The sequence below is a fragment of the Macrobrachium rosenbergii genome, chromosome 45 (assembly GCF_040412425.1).
Source record: "Macrobrachium rosenbergii isolate ZJJX-2024 chromosome 45, ASM4041242v1, whole genome shotgun sequence".
Taxonomy (NCBI): Eukaryota; Metazoa; Arthropoda; class Malacostraca; order Decapoda; family Palaemonidae; genus Macrobrachium; species Macrobrachium rosenbergii.
Window position 1 is genome coordinate 32,672,672 of NC_089785.1, and position 19,108 is coordinate 32,691,779.

The 19,108-nt window shown below is 42.5% G+C and overlaps 1 protein-coding gene across 1 annotated transcript in view; it reads left to right on the plus strand.

Moving 5' to 3' along the window:
• LOC136829895 (condensin-2 complex subunit D3-L-like) overlaps nt 1–18,663 on the plus strand; it is a 66,850-nt gene extending 48,187 nt beyond the window's left edge. The window contains exons 9-14 of the mRNA XM_067089015.1: nt 6,828–6,984; nt 9,868–9,999; nt 10,197–10,368; nt 10,566–10,762; nt 16,512–16,649; nt 17,311–18,663. Of these exons, the coding sequence (XP_066945116.1) occupies nt 6,828–6,984; nt 9,868–9,999; nt 10,197–10,368; nt 10,566–10,762; nt 16,512–16,649; nt 17,311–18,459 (1,945 nt within the window). The 3' untranslated portion in view covers nt 18,460–18,663. The remainder of the gene's footprint in view (nt 1–6,827; nt 6,985–9,867; nt 10,000–10,196; nt 10,369–10,565; nt 10,763–16,511; nt 16,650–17,310) is intronic.
• Nucleotides 18,664–19,108: the final 445 nt, after the last annotated feature.

The following is a 19,108-nucleotide window of genomic DNA, read 5'->3' on the forward strand; positions in this document are numbered from 1 at the left end:
TAGCTTTCGCTCTAGTATTGACATGGACCCACAGAACCTTTGCTCTTCTTGCAGGGGGCGAGTGTGTTCACGTACTTCACCTTGTTCTGAGGCTGTTCCTGGTCTGCAGAGTAATGGGTGAAGTTTGAGGGGAGGAGACAGCATCAAAGGAAGCCTGCCATTGTGTCATCCAAGGGTTACATGCCCCCGATGGCTCCCTCGGTGGCTGACCCTTTGGGATCGTTTCTCCCTCCTGGCAAGCTTCCCCTTCTTGCTGCCTCTCCTTTGGGTGAGGACTCCCCTTTGTCTTCTTCACTTGCTTTGCCGGGTGTTGAAAGCCTTGGGGGAGTGGACAATCAGGACATCCTCTCAGGGGCCTCACCTCGCTTTGGGGGGGGAAACTTTTTCCCCGGAGTGAGAGGAGTCTCCCTTCATTGACCCGACTTTGTCTTCAGGTATGGCGGTAGAGGCTTCTCTTGAGGGGCAGGCTCCAGACCTTGCTTCTACCTGGCTCCACCTGGGTCTCTGGAGGGTCTGCTGTCTCACCTGTCTGGCGGTCCAGTGGTGACCCATGCTGTGGCTACAGCTACTACGTGTACCATCACCATGAATGCCTTTGCCAAGATGCCGGTGACTGTCGCCTCTCACCTGGGTACCCAGGTAACAGCCGTGTCTGCTTCCCACCATGGTGTTCTGCTGCCTCCTGGCTTCCTGGCCCCATTATCCCAGCCAGGTCCCTCCAGTGTGGTGAATTCAACCGTGCCCTATCTCATGGTTCCTGCTGTTGCCAACTTCCGCTCGTTCCCCACTCCGGTCCTGGCTCATGGCCCGGCCTGGCTCCTGTACCTGCCCTGCATGAGTCGGCTGCTCATGTCGTGACTCCTGGCCTCCCTGGCTCCTGTGTTGCACTGACTCCCCTGGTTGCCTCTGGCTCTCTTGTTGACGTCTATGCTGCCCAGGTTGCTCCTGCTACCCTGGCCCTCCTGGCTGCTCCTGATTCTTCTGCTGCTCCCACCTGGATGGGGGACCTGACCACCATCCTTAAGAAGATGACAAAGAAGAAGTCGAAGAAGAGGTCTCTTAAGGTGTCATCGTTTTCATCTTCATCGCTGTCGTCTGCTAACTCTTCCCCTTCTTCCAAGGCTCGTCAGTCAAAGAAGAAAAAGGTTGTTCCCCCCCCCCCAGAAATCCTACCCTGTGACTTCTAAGGGACTGCCTTCCTCCACAGGGGAGGTAGTGGGATCTCTCGTCGGCTCTTCCCGGCCTTCGGGCCAGGGAACCGAATCGTTGACCCCCGGGGTCTGTCGTTTCGGGAGCCGAGGACGTGTAGACCTGGGTTTGCACACCCTTTGCAGTGCCTAAGAAGCCCGCTTCTAAGGCTGGCACTGTGTCGGATGCTCGTTCGTGAGCTGTGCCGAGCACCTGGGTCTCTAAGGAGACTCGGGCACCCGGACCAGTACCGGAGAGACCTCTCTCTGTACTGATTCGGGCACAGGATGAGAGAGCGAGCCCGGACATGCAGATGTCTTGGCTCTTCCTGCTAGCACTTCTTCGAATGCCAAGCAAGGTTCCCAGGTAGGTGCTTCGGCCTCTCAAGTCTGAACACCTGGCGAGACAGAGAAGAGGTTCCCTTCTCAGTCTTCTCGCGAGGTCCCGACCTCGAGGAAGACTGGGGCCCGTCAAGAGGACAGCGCAAGTTCTTGCCAGCCAGCTGCACGTTCAATTCTGCCCAGTCCCTGGTCACGTTTGCATGGCCAGCCTGGCTCAGCTCACGTGAACCACTCTGCTCCCCTTGGGACAACACTTCGCTTAGGCAAAAGCATTCTCCTGGACCTGAGATGCTGTCATCACTGCGGGTTGGTGACTTCTCTTGGCCCGCTGCTCCTGCTGGTTCCGCCAGCAAGACTGGTGGGGGTGCCCAATCCTCCTCGCCTGTCCCCTCAACCTCCTGGTCTTCCCTTAGGAGGTGCGAGTCAGACAGGAGGAACTCTGGTGAGTTGTCTCCCTGTAGTTCGACAACAAAGGCTTACACTCCTGGTTTGGTCCTCGGATCAACCAGATCATACATCCGCGTAGTGCAAGAAGGATCCCAGGGATCTGCCGAGGTTCTCCCTCCTGCCGGGAGAGTAAATCAGGAGGACCGAGCCTTGGAAGCTTCCCCAGGACATGGACACCTCCAAGATACAGAGGACTTTTGCAGAGGTCATTGCGCTGATTCGTCAGCACAACGACCTCGGGGGAGGGGCCGCAGTCTCATCTGTAGATGGTTCTTCATACCTTGAATCTTTTTGGGGTATGAAGAAGGAACCCAAGGTTTTGGTGGGGCTGCCATGGTCCACACTTGCCGAGGGGGTTTTTGATCAGGTGAATGGTCTTGTCCCTGGGCAAGACAATTCGCTTCATGCGAACCACTCCGACAAGTCTCTTCCCCTCCTCTGCCTCGACAGAAGCAATTCTACACGCCCTTGGAAGGTGCATTGCTGTCTAAGTAGGTTGACCCTGGAAGCCACCGCCATGGCAGCTCCCAGGCAGCCTCTTGGTTGGATCTGTGGTCGTCCACAGTATCCAAAGTGGCTGCCTCCTCGGGCGCGATTGTACCCGGGGAGGCTCCATTTTCGAGAGACTGTGCCATTTCCTACCTTGCCCACCAGACGGCAAACCTGTGGGCCAGTCTGGGTTCTCAAGCGAAGAGACGCTGTTCTTTCTCACTTCGCTATGTCTGTGGGACCCAAGTCGGCAATAACCCTATGGAATGGACCGTTGCTGGGTTCTGCCTCTCTCCTCCCTAGGGAGTTGGTAGATGCTGCGGTGGACAAATATCCGGCTGATGACAGCGACCATCTTGTCCACCAGGCAGTGACTAAGACCTCTGGGTCTTTGCGTTCCACTGCAGCCTGGTCTTTGGGCCAGACTAGCACTCCCTCGGCCCCTAAGAAGTCCCAGACTTCGAAGGGATCCCGCGGTAATACCCATCCTTCTTCTTCTTCAGGAAAGGGTGGGCAGTCACGCCCCTTTCAGCTTGCTTTCTAGTCTGGTAAAGGGGGCAAGGGGAAGAAGAAGGGGAAATGCTGGGGTTGGCATTCCCCTCCAGCTGCTGCCAAAGGGCGGCGAGTGCCTGTCAAGCCATTGGGCAACATGGCAGCGATACGGAACCGAGACCTGGGTAGTGGATGCCCTTCGGGAGGGATATCTACTCCCCTTTGGGTCTCGGCCACCCCTCACCGTCACTCTGGTCTGTCTCTGTACCTACGTTCCTGGATCTTTGAAGGAAATCTCACTGATGCAAGAAGTGCAAGCCTTGCTGAGCAAGGGTGCTGTAGAAGTTGTGTCGGATCGGTCCCCAGGCTTTTACAGCTGATCTTTCTCGTAGAGAAAGCCTCGGGGGGTTGGAGACTGGCCATAAACCTCTCTCCCCTGAACCGTTTAATTCGCCAGACTCGGTTCACAATGGAGACGGCGCATTTCGTGCTTGCCTCATCAAGGAGAACACTTCATGCTTACGGTGGACTGGAAGGGTGCATATTTTTAAATACCCTTTCATCCATCCTCTTGCAAGTACCTTTGCTTTATCTTCGGGGAGACAGTCTTCCAATTCAGGACACTCTGTTTTGGGCTCTCGACCGCTCCCTGGTGTCAGCTTGGGCCCATTCACACAGGATACGCCTGATGAGGTATCTCGACGACTGGCTAGTCCTGGCGAGCTCCTGCTCACAGTTGCTACAGGACAGGGATCGGCTCCTCAAGTTTAGCCGTGATCTTGGGATCATAGTAAATCTTGAGAAGTTGGATCTCTGATACATACGGTAACAGCAGAAGTCTTCCCCTTGGACTCTCGTATCAGGAGGTTCAGGAAGGCGGCACAGCTGTTTGTCTCAACAGGAACAACCAGCTCGGCAGTGGCAAGTCATCATCAGTCACTTGTTGTCATTGGAGAAGCTGGTCCCTCATGGATGTCTTCACCTTCGGTCTCTGCAGTGGAGACTGAAGGAGTTCTGGTCCCAGTCCCGAGACCCCCAGTCCTTTCCCATCCCTCTTTCCAAGGAGGTGAGAGAGGACCTAGACTGGTGGATGGATGAGAGGAACCTCTTAATAGGAGTATGCCTACATACTCCCCCTCCGGACATGCTGCTGTTCTCAGACACATCGACCGAGGGATGGGCTGCACACCTGGATGAGTTGCTGACTTCGGGGGTGTGGCACCAAGACAACAAGCACCTTCACATCAACATCCTGGAGCTCAACGCAGCCTTCCTGGGTTTCCAAGAGTTCCAGGATTGAGTGATGGGACACCCCATGGTGTTGATGAGTGACAACACCACAGTAGTGGCATATGTCAACAAGCAGGGGGGCCTAGTGTCTCTCCCGCTTCACCAGTTGACAATGAAGGTGCACGAGTGAGTGCTGGCTCACTCAGTAGAGCTGTCATCCAGGTACATTCCAGGCAAGAGGAATGTAGTGGCAGACAAGCTCAGCTGCCAGAATCAGGTGATTGGGACAGAGTGGTCCCTTCATCCAGACATCGCGGAAAGGTTGTTCGGCCTGTGGGGGCATCCAGTCATCGATCTGTTTGCCATCTGGCTGTGGAGGACGCGTTCCAACCTTGACATCTACGCCTTTCCTCCATTCTGTCTGATTCGCAGGGTGATCAGCCAAGTGATGATTGCCCCGAATCTAAGGATGATTCTGGTGGCTCCCAAATGGCTTCAGGTTGTTTGGTATCCCGACTTGCTAGCTCCTCTTTCTGAGGCACAGAGAGAGAGAGAGAGAGAGAGAGAGAGAGAGAGAGAGAGAGAGAGACCCCCCCCCCCGCCGCCGCCGCCGCCACCTCCACCGCCCAACCTGCAGTGTCAACCCCATGTCGAGCAGTGTCACCTGGCAGTGCAGTCCCTGTGTCTTCATGAGTGGAGGTTATCCACCATCTCCTGCGAGCAAGAGGCTTTTTGTGTCCTGCAGCAATGGAGATGGCTGGATACCTCAGACAGTCCTCTGCAGCAGTATACCAGGGAAAGTGGTCCATCTTCTGTGGGTGGTGTCGTGGACGGGGTATCTCTCCAGTCGGAGCTACTGTTCAGCAGGTCGCGGACTTACTCATCTTTCTTCGCCGAGAGAAACTTCTCTCCGTTTCAGCTGTAAAATGCTATTGGGCTGCACTCGGCCTAGTCTTGCGGCTGAAAGGGTGAGATATCTCCTCATCCTTCGAGATGAGAAGTTTCAAGAGGTCTTGCCCACCCAGAGACCTCAGGCCTCCTGCGTGGGACGTGACTTTCTTTCTAAGGAGCCTGACTCGTGCACCGTATGAGCTTTTATGAGAGTCGTCAGATAGGGACCTGACCCCCAAGACTGTTTTCCTGCTTGCCCTGGCATTGGCAAAGAGAGTTGGTGAACTTCACAGACTTTCCTTTGATGTTAAACACTCAAGGGGATGGGGATCAGTTATGCTCAACTTCGTCCCGGACTTCGTAGTGAAGACTCAGAACCCATCAGTCCCTGACACTCGGTTTGAGTCCTTCACAATCCCCTCCCTAGAGAACTTCGTAGGTAATGACCCAGGTGAGATGCTACTGAGTCCTGCTAGAGTGCTGCGGCGCTACCTGAAAAGAACTGACCATCTCTGACCTGAGTGTTGACAACTCTTCATTAGTGCTGGCTCGACCAAGAAAGAGGTGTCTAAGAGCACGATTTCTTTCTGGCTTCGTGAGATGATAAGGAGAGCGTACAGTGCTGCTGGAGAAGACGACACCGGTACGCTCCTCCCAAGAGCTCATGAAGTCCGCAGCATTGGTCCATCCTTCACATCCCGAAAGAACCTGTTGGTTCCATAGGTATTGAAGGCTGGGGTGTGGTCCAAATAAACCACCTTCACTTCCTTTTATCTTTGGGATATTGCCCACAAGTCCTTGGACACTTTCCTTGGGTCCTGTGGTGGCTACTCAACAAGTTGTGTAGCTTACCCGGCTCCTCTAACAGGACAGGTTGCATCTCGCCTAAGATGTACAGTTGTGGATGGGAGAAAGATTGTGGAGTGACTGGCCTCTCTTCCTTCTCTTCATCTTGGCTCTCTTCCTGCAAGCGGGGAGCGGACGTGCCGTTACATGCTGGATCTGGCGGTCGATGCAGGTAAGCATACAACTCGAGTTTCCGTTCTGTTTCCTTTTAGGATCATAGAGGCAATCCCTCTCCTTCCTCTAGCAAGGGAAGGAAGGAGACCATGACAATAAGACAAACCCAATGCTTGTATTTGCCTTACTGTCACCGACTTTCAAGGTTCTTCCTAGCCTGCTTTGCTTGAACTGACATTTTCCTCACTCATGCAAAGGGACCCAGAAGTCTGATAATTGATCTCGCATTTCTTACAACCTGATCATTTTCTCAGAGGCAGTTTTCCCTTCCTCGCTCTGTCGACCAGGAAGGGAACACAAGGTGTGGCGAACTCCAGTCAGTTCATAGAGACTCGCTCAGATTCCTCCCTCCAACCAGTGAGTCTTCCTAATATAAAGGACCGACGGTTTGTACAGTATATCGTGTTGGAACAAATCAATTTTTAAAGTAAATTGTATTTTTCTTAACTGTACAAACCTGAGGTCCTTTACATTATATTTTCATGCCCACCTCAAGTCACTTCTCAATCTGACACCTGGGCCAAAAGGCTAATTGGAATGTTTACATCTGGGCAGGTGGGACTTCTGCCTCCTGGACGGTAGTTAACTGTCTAACGGTCTAACCACCTTGTTCAAAAGTTCAACGGCCGTTTCCAGCTTCACTGAAAGTCATTTTTAATGTAAAGGACCTCGGGTTTGTATAGTTAGGGAAAACACAATTTACTTTAAAAAACGGTGATTTCTTTTCAGGTATGCAACTCTTGTAGATCCTCTGATGCCACAAGTGACTGCTTGTTTACGTGACCCTGATCTAGAGGTCAGAAGGACTACTCTCACACTACTCATCAACTTGTTGCAAGAGGATTATCTCAAGCTCAAGGGGTCCTTCTTTTATCGCATCTTGCAGGTGATATTTTCAAATATTTCCTTTCAGTTATTAAAGGGATAGGCAATGCACATATTTCTGATGCAAGGCCAGGTCTGAAGGCAACAAGAATGTAGCGTACAGTAAAAAAAGAGTGGCATATTACCCTGAAGGTTATGATAGTCCTACCTCTTAACTCTCTAACGCCGAGCCTCTATTTACAAAAACGTCTCCTGTATGCCGGCGGCATTCGGGAGTTAGCGCCGAAGCGGAAAAAAAATTTTTTTCAAAAAATCACAGCACGCTTAGTTTTTAAGATTAAGAGTTCATTTTTGGCTCCTTTTTTTGTCATTGCCTGAAGTTTAGTATGCAACCATCAGAAATGAAAAAATATATCATTATCATATATAAATATTGAAATATATGACAGCGCAAAAAAAATCTTTCATATATAATTTTATACAAATCGCGCTGTGAGCAAAACGGTTAAAGCTAACGGGTTATTTTTTTTTCTTTGTATTGTACACTAAATTGCGATGATTTTGGTATATAACAAATTGTAAAATGATCAAAGCAACGCAGAAAATATTATCACAAAATGATGCATGAATTCGTAATGCGCGGACGTAAAAAAATGTTTTTTTTTTTAAATTCATCATAAATCTAAATATTGTGCTAGAGACTTCCCGTTTGTTGAAAAATGAAGCTAATTGATTGAATATTACTAGACTGTAAGTGTTTTAGCTTACAATTGCAGTTTTCGACCATTTCGGTCGAGTTAAAGTTGACCGAAAGTCGAATTTTTTCTATTTATCGTGATTTATATGAAAATATTTCAAAACTGATAAAAGCTACAACCATGAGTTATTTTCTGTTGTATTCTACATGAAATTGCGCACATTTTCATATATAAAAGTTTACGTAATGACTAATATAAAACGGTGCAAACATTACGACAACGTGACGAAAGAATTTCTGAGATGTTCGGCCGAGTTACCACGCGGACGTAAGGAAAATGTTTTTTTCAAAAATTCACCATAAATCGAAATATTGTGCTAGAGACTTCCAATTTATTGCAAAATTAAGGTAAATGATTGAATATTACTAGAATGTAAGAGTTTTAGCTTACAATTGAGTTTTTCGACCATTTCGTCGAGTTAAAGTTGACCGAAGGTTGAAATTTTGGCAGTTATCGTGATTTATGTGAAAATATTTCAAAACTGATAAAAGCTATAACCATGAGTTATTTTCTGTTGTATTCTACATGAAATTGCACACATTTTCATATATAAAAGTTTATATAATGACTAATGTAAACGATGCAAACATTACGACAACTTGACGAAAGAATTTCTGAGATGTTCGCCAAGTTACCGCGCAGACGTAAGGAAAAAAGTTTTTTTTTTTTTTTTTCAGAAATTCACCATAAATCGAAATATTGCGCTAGAGACTTCCAGTTTGTTGCAAAATGAAGGTACATGATTGAATATTACTAGAATGTAAGAGTTTTAGCTTATAATTGCGTTTTTTTACCATTTCGGTCGAGTTAAAGTTGACCGAAGTTTGAAATTTTGGCAGTTATCGTGATTTATATGAAAATATTTCAAAACTGATAAAAGCTACAACCATGAGTTATTTTGTGTTGTATTCTACATGAAATTGCACACATTTCCAGATATAAAACCTTATGTAACGACTAATATAAAATGGTGCAAAGATTACGACAACGTGACGAAAGAATTTCTGGCGCGGACGTAAGGAAAAAGTTTTTTTTTTAAATTCACCATAAATCGAAATATTGTGCTAGAGACTTCCAATTTGTTGGAAAATTAAGGTAAATGATTGAATATTACTAGAATGTAAGAGTTTTAGCTTACAATTGCGTTTTTTGACCATTTCGGTCGACTCAAAGTTGACCGAAGGTTGAAATTTTGGCAGTTATCATGATTTATATGAAAATATTTCCAAACTAATAAAAGCTACAACCATGGGTTGTATTTTGCTGTATTTTACATGAAATTGCGCACATTTTCGTATATAAAACTTTATGTAACGGCTAATATAAAACAGTGCAAAAATTATGACAAAATGACGAAAGAATTTCTGAAATTTTCGGCCGAGTTACCGCGTGGACGTAAGGAAAAAGTTTTTTAAAAAATTCACCATAAATCGAAATATTGTGCTAGAGACTTCCAATTTGTTGCAAAATGAAGGTAAATGATTGAATATTACTAGAATGTAAGAGTTTTAGCTTACAATTGCGTTTTTCGACCATTTCGGTCGAGTCAAAGTTGACCGAAGGTTGAAATTTTTTGTTGTCGACATACAGTATGTCCACTCGGCACCCAACAGACAATTTTAGTCGATGTATGATACGTCCAGTCGGCGTTTAAGGGTTATTGGGAAGATTTTTCATTGCTTGAACTTTACAAATTTGCACGAGGAAGGTATTTCAATTTTTGCTTGACTATTTTTGAAAACGTGAAAAATGATGTGTCAAATGTTGCGAGAGAATGAGATTAGTTAACTATAATGGCATAGCTGTCTTGCAGATTTAAAATCATCATCAAACCGATTTACAACTATGTAAGAGAGCATGTGGTCTTTTCTCTGATGTGTGTTTCAGTTTGGTCAGTTTTTCATATGAATTATTGTACAGAGAAATGGAACATCATCTTTACTGATAACCATTTATTTTTCTTTTAATACAGAGGCAGTATGTCAGGCTATCCATGCCTGAAGAAAACAAGAAAAGGGTAGAGTTGGGATTAATATTTAGAGAATTGATTGATCTGAAACTCTTGGGATTTGTTCTTAACTGAGGGACAAAATTTAAGAGCAGGAAACCTATATATATAGCCCACATTTCATTTGGTGTTGATTGTTTTATTGAACCCTAGTTCATGTCTTAATGTTTGGTTTCAGTGTCTGACTGATGATCACGAAGAAATGCGGAGCACCGTTCTGTTCTACATCACTGAGAGGTTGCTGAAACGCTTCCCAAAGATTCTCTGCCAGCACTTTATTGAATGTATCTTCCATTATAACTGCTATGAGGTGAGTGTTCATTTCGGCAGACCCTTCTTTTGATTAGGTTTTGTGTAGTTGACTGGGATATCTGTGATGCTATTTGTGGCTGCTGAGCAATCTGTGGTGTTGCTTTAAGTTGCTTTATGCAGATGTTCTCAAGCCTCAGTACATTGAGTTCCCATGTTTGGGAATGCAATCATGAAGTCTCCTGTTTGATTTTGCAGGAACACGAGAGTTATAACAGATTCACCCAGAGCTCCAAAGAAAAGGAGTTGTTCTCTCTTGCTGGCAAAGAACATATGGAAGACAGGATGATGATCTATAAGTTCATGCTGGATCACATGCAGGATGAGCAGAGATTTACAACAACCCACCGACTTATTCAGGATGTTTTAGGTTAATATTCATTGTTTTGTCAATGAAGAACAGAAACTTGATATGAGAGATGAAACGATGGGCACATATTTATACTGTCAAGTCAAAATAATTGAAGTCTGACCATCTTAAAGAGTCTGAGAAACTGAAAACCCCATAGTTTTGTAGAAGCAGAATGACACTACTCAAAAATGGTTGAGTTACATTTTAAATTCCAGGTGGATTGGTTGATGGTCGCATAAAGCTCTCTCCTGGAAGCTTGCCCATGCTGGAGGACACACTGAATGTCTTGAGAAGCGACGAGATCAAGCTTGCGTCCCTGAAATCACGACCCGAGGACACAGATCAACCTGCAGATCAAGCAGAAGAAGCTGCCATGGCTGGTATGGTGATCAAAAAGACTATTATATCACAGGTAAGTGTTGATGAGGAAGCTTAATTTTAGTACATAATTAGAAGTGTTATTACTCCAAAGTGGGGCAGTGTCTGCAGTGTGCTTTCTGTGGCACACTGTAGAAGGAAAAAGAGGCCCTAGTACATTGCTTCTGTCTTAACTTTTCGTCTGGTCACTTTGGTATATACCAATTTTGCTGTCCAACTATCTTTTCTTAGTCTCATTTCCACCTTTTCAAAATTAAAATTCCTTTGGACTAGCCTTATCACTATAGAAATAGAGTTCAGTGGTCTGGTTTAATTGCCTTATAATAATTATGGCAGACATTAGTCAGGTGTCTAGTGTTCTAGTTGGTTACTATGTTGTCAGTTGGTTTCATTGAGCAGTGCATGAGCTAATACATTATTGCAATGACTTTAGTTTACTTTGATCAATGAGTATAGCTAATTTAATTTTGCAGAACTATTTGAAAAACTCAAGTAATTTTCCCTTGTTCTTCCTGCATGTAAGTGTTCTTTTATAAATATGATCAAGTATACATTAAGATAGGTAGTAGGTAGTAGGTTGGCCAAGGCAAAAATTCATCAAGAAGCATTGAATATATCTACTAATTATATAAAGTCTTTAGAGTTATTAAGTGTAATGAAGATTACAGTGCACAGTAAAAGGTATAGATTGACTTGAATATCATTTAGTAAGAAAAGGGGTCTTCGCAGCTTCCCTTTGGTCCCCAACTGCATTATTTTCTACCTTTGACACTACTTCATCCCTCAGGACCTAGGGTCCAACCTCTTCAACTTTTCCTATGTCATATTTCTTTTAAAAATTAACAAAAAAAATCTTTTTAGCTACCCTTTTGAAAGTTTAGAAATGTCTTGGTTGTCTAGTTAAACAGTACTTTAAAATGAGTATGATAGTGTTGGAGATGTAGTCCTTTTAAAATTGAAGTTGAATCTTGATCATGTCATTGTACCTATGTCAAAGTTAAGTACTGTATGTATATTATTTTCTCAGGACCCTTCTAGGATGAAGGTAAAGTTATCTCTTATCCTTTATATCCATGTTGTCTTTCATTTAAGTATTAGGTTTGTTATTTGTATCCAGTGGACATTTATTATTTTGCTGATGCATTATTGCTTGTAATGGGGATGGTTAGCCTAAAGATAAAATAATTCCTGAGAAAAGAAGAGAGATCATTTTCCTAGGTGAGTATCCCTGCTGCTAGCATAACCCCTTTCTCATACATCATTCATCATTCTTCATTGAGCTAAGGTGTGTGATGCAATGCTTCTTTTTCTTTCGTCATTTGCCCGAGAGATATGCCTTCCTGCCATTTTCCAGATGTTTTCAAAAGCAGCCTGAGTGTTGCAGTGTTTTAATCATTGACATTATCTTAGCATATGTAAAGTACATTAAGGGGGGCGTTTGAAAAAATTGTTTTTTTATTAATAACTCTGGTTTTTTTTTTTTTTTTTTTGCATGAATCAGTTTGAAATTTTGGCCATTGGTTAGTTTATGTATAGCGAAAAGGTCAGTACAGTACTGTATTCATATTTTCCTTCTCACCCCCCCCCAAAAAAAATTCTTTAAAAAAAATTCAGCCATAACTACTGCAACCTAAGAGCTGAAATTTACGTGGTAGACAAGTATTATAGATTAGAATAAAGTAATAGAGCGTTTTTTTTTTTCACATTTTTTTTTTACAAATAATTTTTGATTTTTGAAAAATCTTCGATCGATTTCGTGGAAAAATAAATCCGAAAAATATTTTTGGGACAAAATAAAAAAAACTACCTTTAGTTTTGTAGACAATTTATGTAGCTTTCATTTGTATTTTGTTTCATTGAGATAGGTGAATTCGTTACGTCTGAGTCTCCATTTGAAGGTCGATAACTTTAGTTTTGAGATACCTGCCTCCAAAGTTTTATGATGACATTTTTTGCTTGTCTGTCCATTTATTTGCTTGTTGTCTCACACTCTGAGGTTTTTATGACAAATTTTGTATGTTATATCATATTGGTGTTATCTGTGATTATTATTTTCCTCTCTCTTGGAAAGAGTATTATCCCACATTGTGGGGGGGGGTGTCAGAGTTGCCCACACTCCTCTCTGTGGCCAGGTTAAATTTTCTTGGTCTCAGCATGGTTTCTTCTGAACAAAGAAGTATTACAAAGCCAAGAGAAATACAAAAAATTGACTTGCAAAGTAATATAAGTGCGCTGAATGAAAAGTGTGTCAAAACACGGACGAGGTTGGGCAGCGTGACGTCTTGCTTTGTCGAGAGCTGAGCTGCCACTAATCACCCAAGTGGGTACACTCCTTCGCCCAACAGGGCCTCTACGCACTTGCGTAGGATATAGTTGCCATATACCGCATTTAGATATTCTTCTTTGATAGCTAAATTGAAAATACTACTGATATACTGAAGTTATCATTACATTACTGTATACAAAAAATGTAATTTTCTCAGTGATAGTAGGGTTATGGTTTTGGCTTATAACTCAAAAACTATTGCGAATTTTTTAATAAAATTTGCTGAGAATATAGTCGAGGTGTAAGAGTCTGTATATGAAATATCAGGAAAAATTTGGATTCTTCGATTTTTTCATCAAACGCTCCCCTTAAGAAGTTTGTCCTATCAGTACAATTTTGACAAATTTTTGCTCAAATACAGCCTTTGTTTTATTGAAAAACTGAATGACAGTCTTAGTAGGACTGCCTGTAGTGGCTGGACACTGATAGTGAATAATGATGTAACCAGTTATGTTACAAGTAATAATGCAGAAAATGGATGCTCATGTGTAGAAAATGTTTAATTTTCTTTTTGTTTTTCCTGATTTATGTAGCCTTCAACTGATGACCTTAGTAAACATTCATAGTTCTATCATTACTAATGGTGGTTGACCATCTTCTGTGTTTGCATGGTGCATTTAAAAAAATTTCAGTAGTTTTAAAGTTTGGAAGTTTCTCAGAATATCCATTAATCCTTAGTGGGCCTTGTAGTCACACTGTAGGTAACCCAAAACGGTCTTTGCTGTGTCCCTTGAATCCTTAGCTACATTGCTTTCTGCCTTTTACTTTTTATGTGGTCTTTTTGGTTTCTTCCCACCTAACTGTCTAGCTTCTCAGACTTTATTCTTGTCCAGTTTCTACCTTCCATTTAAGAGCTAACCCTTTAAAAGCCAAGAGATATGACTCAGTGGTCTGTTTAAACTATTTTTTTATAATAATCTGAATTGCCATCAGTTTTATCTTTGTGTTCCTCAAATGTTATCTGTTGAAAGCATCATAGTAATTCCAAACCTTCAGTTGGTAATGACTGTCATGTCAAGAGAATCTTGATATGATTATCTTCTGATGTTCAATAGCTTATGAGCTTTTTCATCGTTGTTTTTAGTGGTGCTTAATTTTGTCATTCTGTAGTCTTTGTTGCATGTTAATCTTAAGGTTATTAATGTCTACAACGGCTTGGCATTTGTAGCAGTCAGAAATGGTTTTGTTCTGTGAAATAGCTTTGCTATATGACTTAATGTATTTAAAGTGAATTCATTTTTTTTATTTCCTATTCTCCCTACTGTGTTGGATGGAAATGTACACCAAAACCATGGGGCTAGTAACTCATGAAATATATGAATGATATTGATGGCATTTAAGATGTTAGAAATATTACACATTCCAGAGCTAGTGCAGCAGAAAAAGCTCAAGTGAAAAATGAAATATAAGTTATCCAAAGTTTTTTCAAGTAATATCAAATTTATGCTATGTTTTCATTCCAATTGTAGTACTTCTATTTTATTTAAGATTTAAAATTTTAGGACAGTTGAATTGTTACTTGAAGACAGTATGCTTTGCAATTGACAAGCAGTGCATAGTAGATGAAATCAAAACCTCTTTAATCTAGCAGTTAAGTAATATTGTTGTTTTCATAATGCAAAGGGGATCCTCGTGTCCAGGAGGTAGAGGATTTGGAGAGTCAGGAGCTTCTTTTTTCTGATGAAGAGGTTATTGATCGCATTTGTGAGTTCAGTTATCTTTCTAAAAAGACTGTGACTCCTTCTATGATCATTCCGACAGGAATAGAAGCCTTGCTGGGACTGAAGAAGGACTCAGGTCATCATTTGAGTTGCCTTGTCCCAGTCACGCTGACTCAGTCCTTAATCGTGCAAATTCCTTGATTTCAGGACGAGATAACTCCTTTTGTTCTGGCAGATCATTTAAGTTCCTCCCTCCTCCTCTTCCTCGCCACAAGAAGTATTGTGCAACTCCTCTTGTGCCTCTTCTGAATAGACAGGTCAACTCTGATGTTGTCTGTGTGAAGCTGGGTTTGACTCTGGATCAGGTCAGAGCAGAAGGTTCTTCCCTTTCCGTTCAAGAAGCTGCTTCTTTGGAGTCGACTGTCTCTTCTGCCTTCCAAACTGTTTCTTTCCTGGATTTGTGGTATTCAGCTGTTGCCAAGATTTTTTCTTCCCATTCATCAAGGAGTAAAGTTAGTAGTTCAACTTACATCAGGTTATTGCAATCTGGTGCTAAGGCTATTTCCTACCTTACCCATCTGACCTAATTTGTGGGCCAATATCCCGCTGATGAGGAGAGACGCAGCCCTCTCCAAAGTGGCTTGGTCTGTCGGTGTGGATTCCTTGTTATCCTTGAGGAATGGCAATATGCTGGACTCCCAGCTGCTTTTCCCAAGGATTCAATTGGATGCAGCTGTCGACAGGTGTCGATATGATCATCTCGTCCAGCAAGCAGTGAGTAAAGCAGCAGCTTCTTCTCATCTGAATGCTCCAAGCAGAATCCACAGCCTCCTCCTAAGAAGCCTATAAGACCTCCTACAATCAAGAGTTCCCAACTTGCTTCGTCACTGAAGAAGCCTTCCCAACGTCCCTTTCAGTCTCACTCTACCAGACCAGGCAGGGGAAATAGGGGCAGAGGTGGGGGGATGCCTGGTGAGCCATTGGGCTACGTGGCAGTATTATGGAGCAGAGCTGTGGGTGGTAGATGTCCTGAATCTTGTAATCTGCCTCTGTTTAAGAGCTCGCTTGCCTTTAGTTGAGAGGAGCTCAACTCCATCTTTTCCTGTAAGGTTGAGCTCATTTAAGGCAGAAGTGCTTGTTTTGGTTTCTTAACCATAAATCTTGTACTAAGGGTGTCCAAAGTTCTCTTCTAGAACAGCTCCAAAAATACTGATTTCATGAGTGAATGTCTGGTGAACTGAATGTTGCCATTTACTCTCTCTTAGCCTTGTAAGTGAAATGTTCTTCACATCCCTGGATTGTAAGGCTGCTGTGTGTTGTAGTGTTTCCAAATAGACACAGACTTGCCTCATCTTAAGGGATTGTGTACTCTAGATTTGGGTAGAGTGGAAGGACTTGAATAGAATTCTAATTTTAAGATATAACTTGGCTCAAAACACCCTATTGTTATGTAGCCATTCTCAGGATCAAGAGTCCAGTGCAAATGTGTATGCATGTGAAATATTCCTAAGTGCATATGGGGCTAATTGGTAGTCAATACTAAAGGATTTTTGTGGTGGGACTTAGGCCCTCAAGCTGTAGTGTTGTCTTCCATTAACTTTTGCCCATTCCCTTGTGTATCTTCCCACATAGATGTCCAATGTGTTCAGTTTTACCTTGATTCAGTTTTCATCCTTCAATTAAGAATGAAATCTATGGGCCAGCCTCATGAGAATTTAGGTATGGGACTCTGGGGTCTGGTTAAACTAATAACGATTGGAATTATGCAAGTCTCATTAATCCTTTCATTCCTACAGGTAGTAAAGCGCAGTGTGATAGAGAATGTCGTTCCAATCCTGATTGCTGTCAAACATAAATTAGAGGAACATAGATCACCTCTAATGAAGCACTTACTGCTCTACTTTAAGGAACTTATGAAGGATTACAAAAACGAGGTATGCTTGATTTTATGTAGAGGCTAGTTTTGTAAGTGTTTTTATGACAGTAATTTCTCAGTTGGATTACGTGTATAGGTTCTAGATATTTTGCATTTATTTCATGCCTTGAATTTTAGATAAAACAAATGATATTAAGTTTCTTTTAATCAGAGTGTAAATTGTGTGGCTTCTTTGAGTTATAAAAGGCACAGCATGGAATAACTAAGGTTTCTAGCAGGGTTCATTCAGCCCCAAGCTGGATTGCTGTCTTTTACTTTTCATTGCTCCCTTGGTCTCTCCCTCCCCCTCTTTGCTGTACCACATCAACCATTTTTTCATGTTTCCTTGTCTGGTGCCCTAATGTTCTCAAAATTCAAAGTAAAGCATATATGGACACTTATTTTTATTTCTTTGGAGTAATTTTAAATATCCAGTCAGACATTACACTAGTCATGAATTTTGTTTGATCAAACTAGTTTTTAATTTATGTAAAGAATTGTCGTTTTCTCTTGTTTCATGATTGTTAAGCTAATATTTTTTCAATTTTGATTTGGCTAACCTTTTTTGATTTGGAATTTATAATTGATGAAATGCATTGTGCAAATTTGTAATATTTTCTTTGGTATCATGTAACCTCGTAGATATTATCCTTTGAGGTCAAGTTTTTTATCTTTTTCAGATAAAAGAAATATTAGCAGGCGACAAACAGCTTGCTCAAGAGATTGAGTTTGATTTGAAGCGATTTGATCAGGAGGAAAAAGAAAGAGAGGAAGAAGAACTACGGAGGAAACAGGCTGAAAAAGAAGTTGCTGCTGATGATCAAGATGCTGATGCTGGTGAATGTGCCAATGATCTTGAGAAATCTGTAAATTTGGGCACATCACCGTCCCTTAGGAAAAATGGCCCGGGAATGACACCAAAGACACCAACTGCTGTACAAAATAAACTCCACAAACTGGCACTGTTGAATTCCAAGGCAATAACAAATAGGAGGAGGAGTTCTCTTTTACCAGTGCCATTCAATCAGGACAGTGATTCAAACGTAAATTCACTGGAAACTCGAGCTTCACATTCCCAAAATGCAGCACAGGCCCAGACGCCAAAAGTTAATGGTGAAAGAGAAAATGTTCAAACACCAGAGGCATCTGACGTTGAGAGACGACCAAGTTCTGACGAGGAGGTTAGGAAGGAAGCCAGGCCTGATCAAGAGGAAGAAGACTTGGAAAACAAGGCTTCTGAAAAGGACGACACCCACGTTGATCCCAGGCCAATTGGAGGAAATTCTCCTGCTAGAAATATTGAAGGAACTCCCAAAGCAAAAACATTAAAGTCAACTAGGGATAAATTATTGAGAGCCATTAGCACACCTCATCACAAACCTGGTGTGATTAGTAATATTACATTTATAGATGAAACCCAGGATCTCAGTGCAATAACTGTAAACTCTTCGGCTGTTTCACTGCAGTCAGGTACTGAACAGCCTAAATTAGTTTTACATTTGCAAAGTCCTGAAGCCTTTGCAAAGGAATCTGAATTTAGTCGATTACGTCGAGCAAGTAGGGAAAGCGAACAGAGATCTGAACCTAAGGGGAAGGCTACCAAATCAATTCGTAAATCCAACCCAGAAATTTTTGAGTCCCATACTAGTTTCGGAACAGAGGCTGATAGTGATAATTCTGATTTAGTCCCAGAAAATCAAAGTGCACAGAAAGAAGGAGTGAGGGTGGAAGAAGCAGTCAGTAAAGGTAAAAGGACAAGGGATATGGCCTCGCTTAGTCCTTATACCAAAGAAGGGTGGAGGTCGAGAAAAATTCAGAAGCCAAAATGAAAAGTATAGGTAGAAAGGAAGTGGAGGAAAATATTTTTCTACTCTGATGAATATAAGGTATGAATGTATTTAGTAAGATTTTATTTTGCTTTATCTTTTGTAAACTGTATATTAAGGAAGAATTAAGTACTCTTAAGGTTCTGTACTGTAGTGTTCTTGAGTGTTATGATATCTCAAATTAGAAATAAAGACATCATAAAATCATGACTATTTCTATATTTTAATGTTTAGACATTTGGCAAGGTGGAAGTGCCCGAGTAAAATTAAAATGAAATACCAGGTAGATAATGTGAAATTACTTGTAATAAAAGACACAAGGGAAGACCAACAAGTTGCTGTTTCACAGGAAAGGACTAAGTACATAAAATAGAAGAGCCTGCAGTGGCTTGCAGCTTTTGCAAGCCACTTTTATAAGCAACGTGTGTTGTCCTCTGTTCCATTGTTTTTGTGATTTATTTTATTCAAGGCCTTTTTCCTAAGAGTGCAGCAGTATAATTTTCCCAGAAGGTTGTAACTGGAAATAACTTCCATGAGAAACAACTGTTAAAACTAATGCACCACTGAGATGCAGGTTATAGCTTTCTTACATGTATGTAATATACATACTTAGTACAGTCTCTGTTGTTATAAGGACGAACAGAAATAAGGC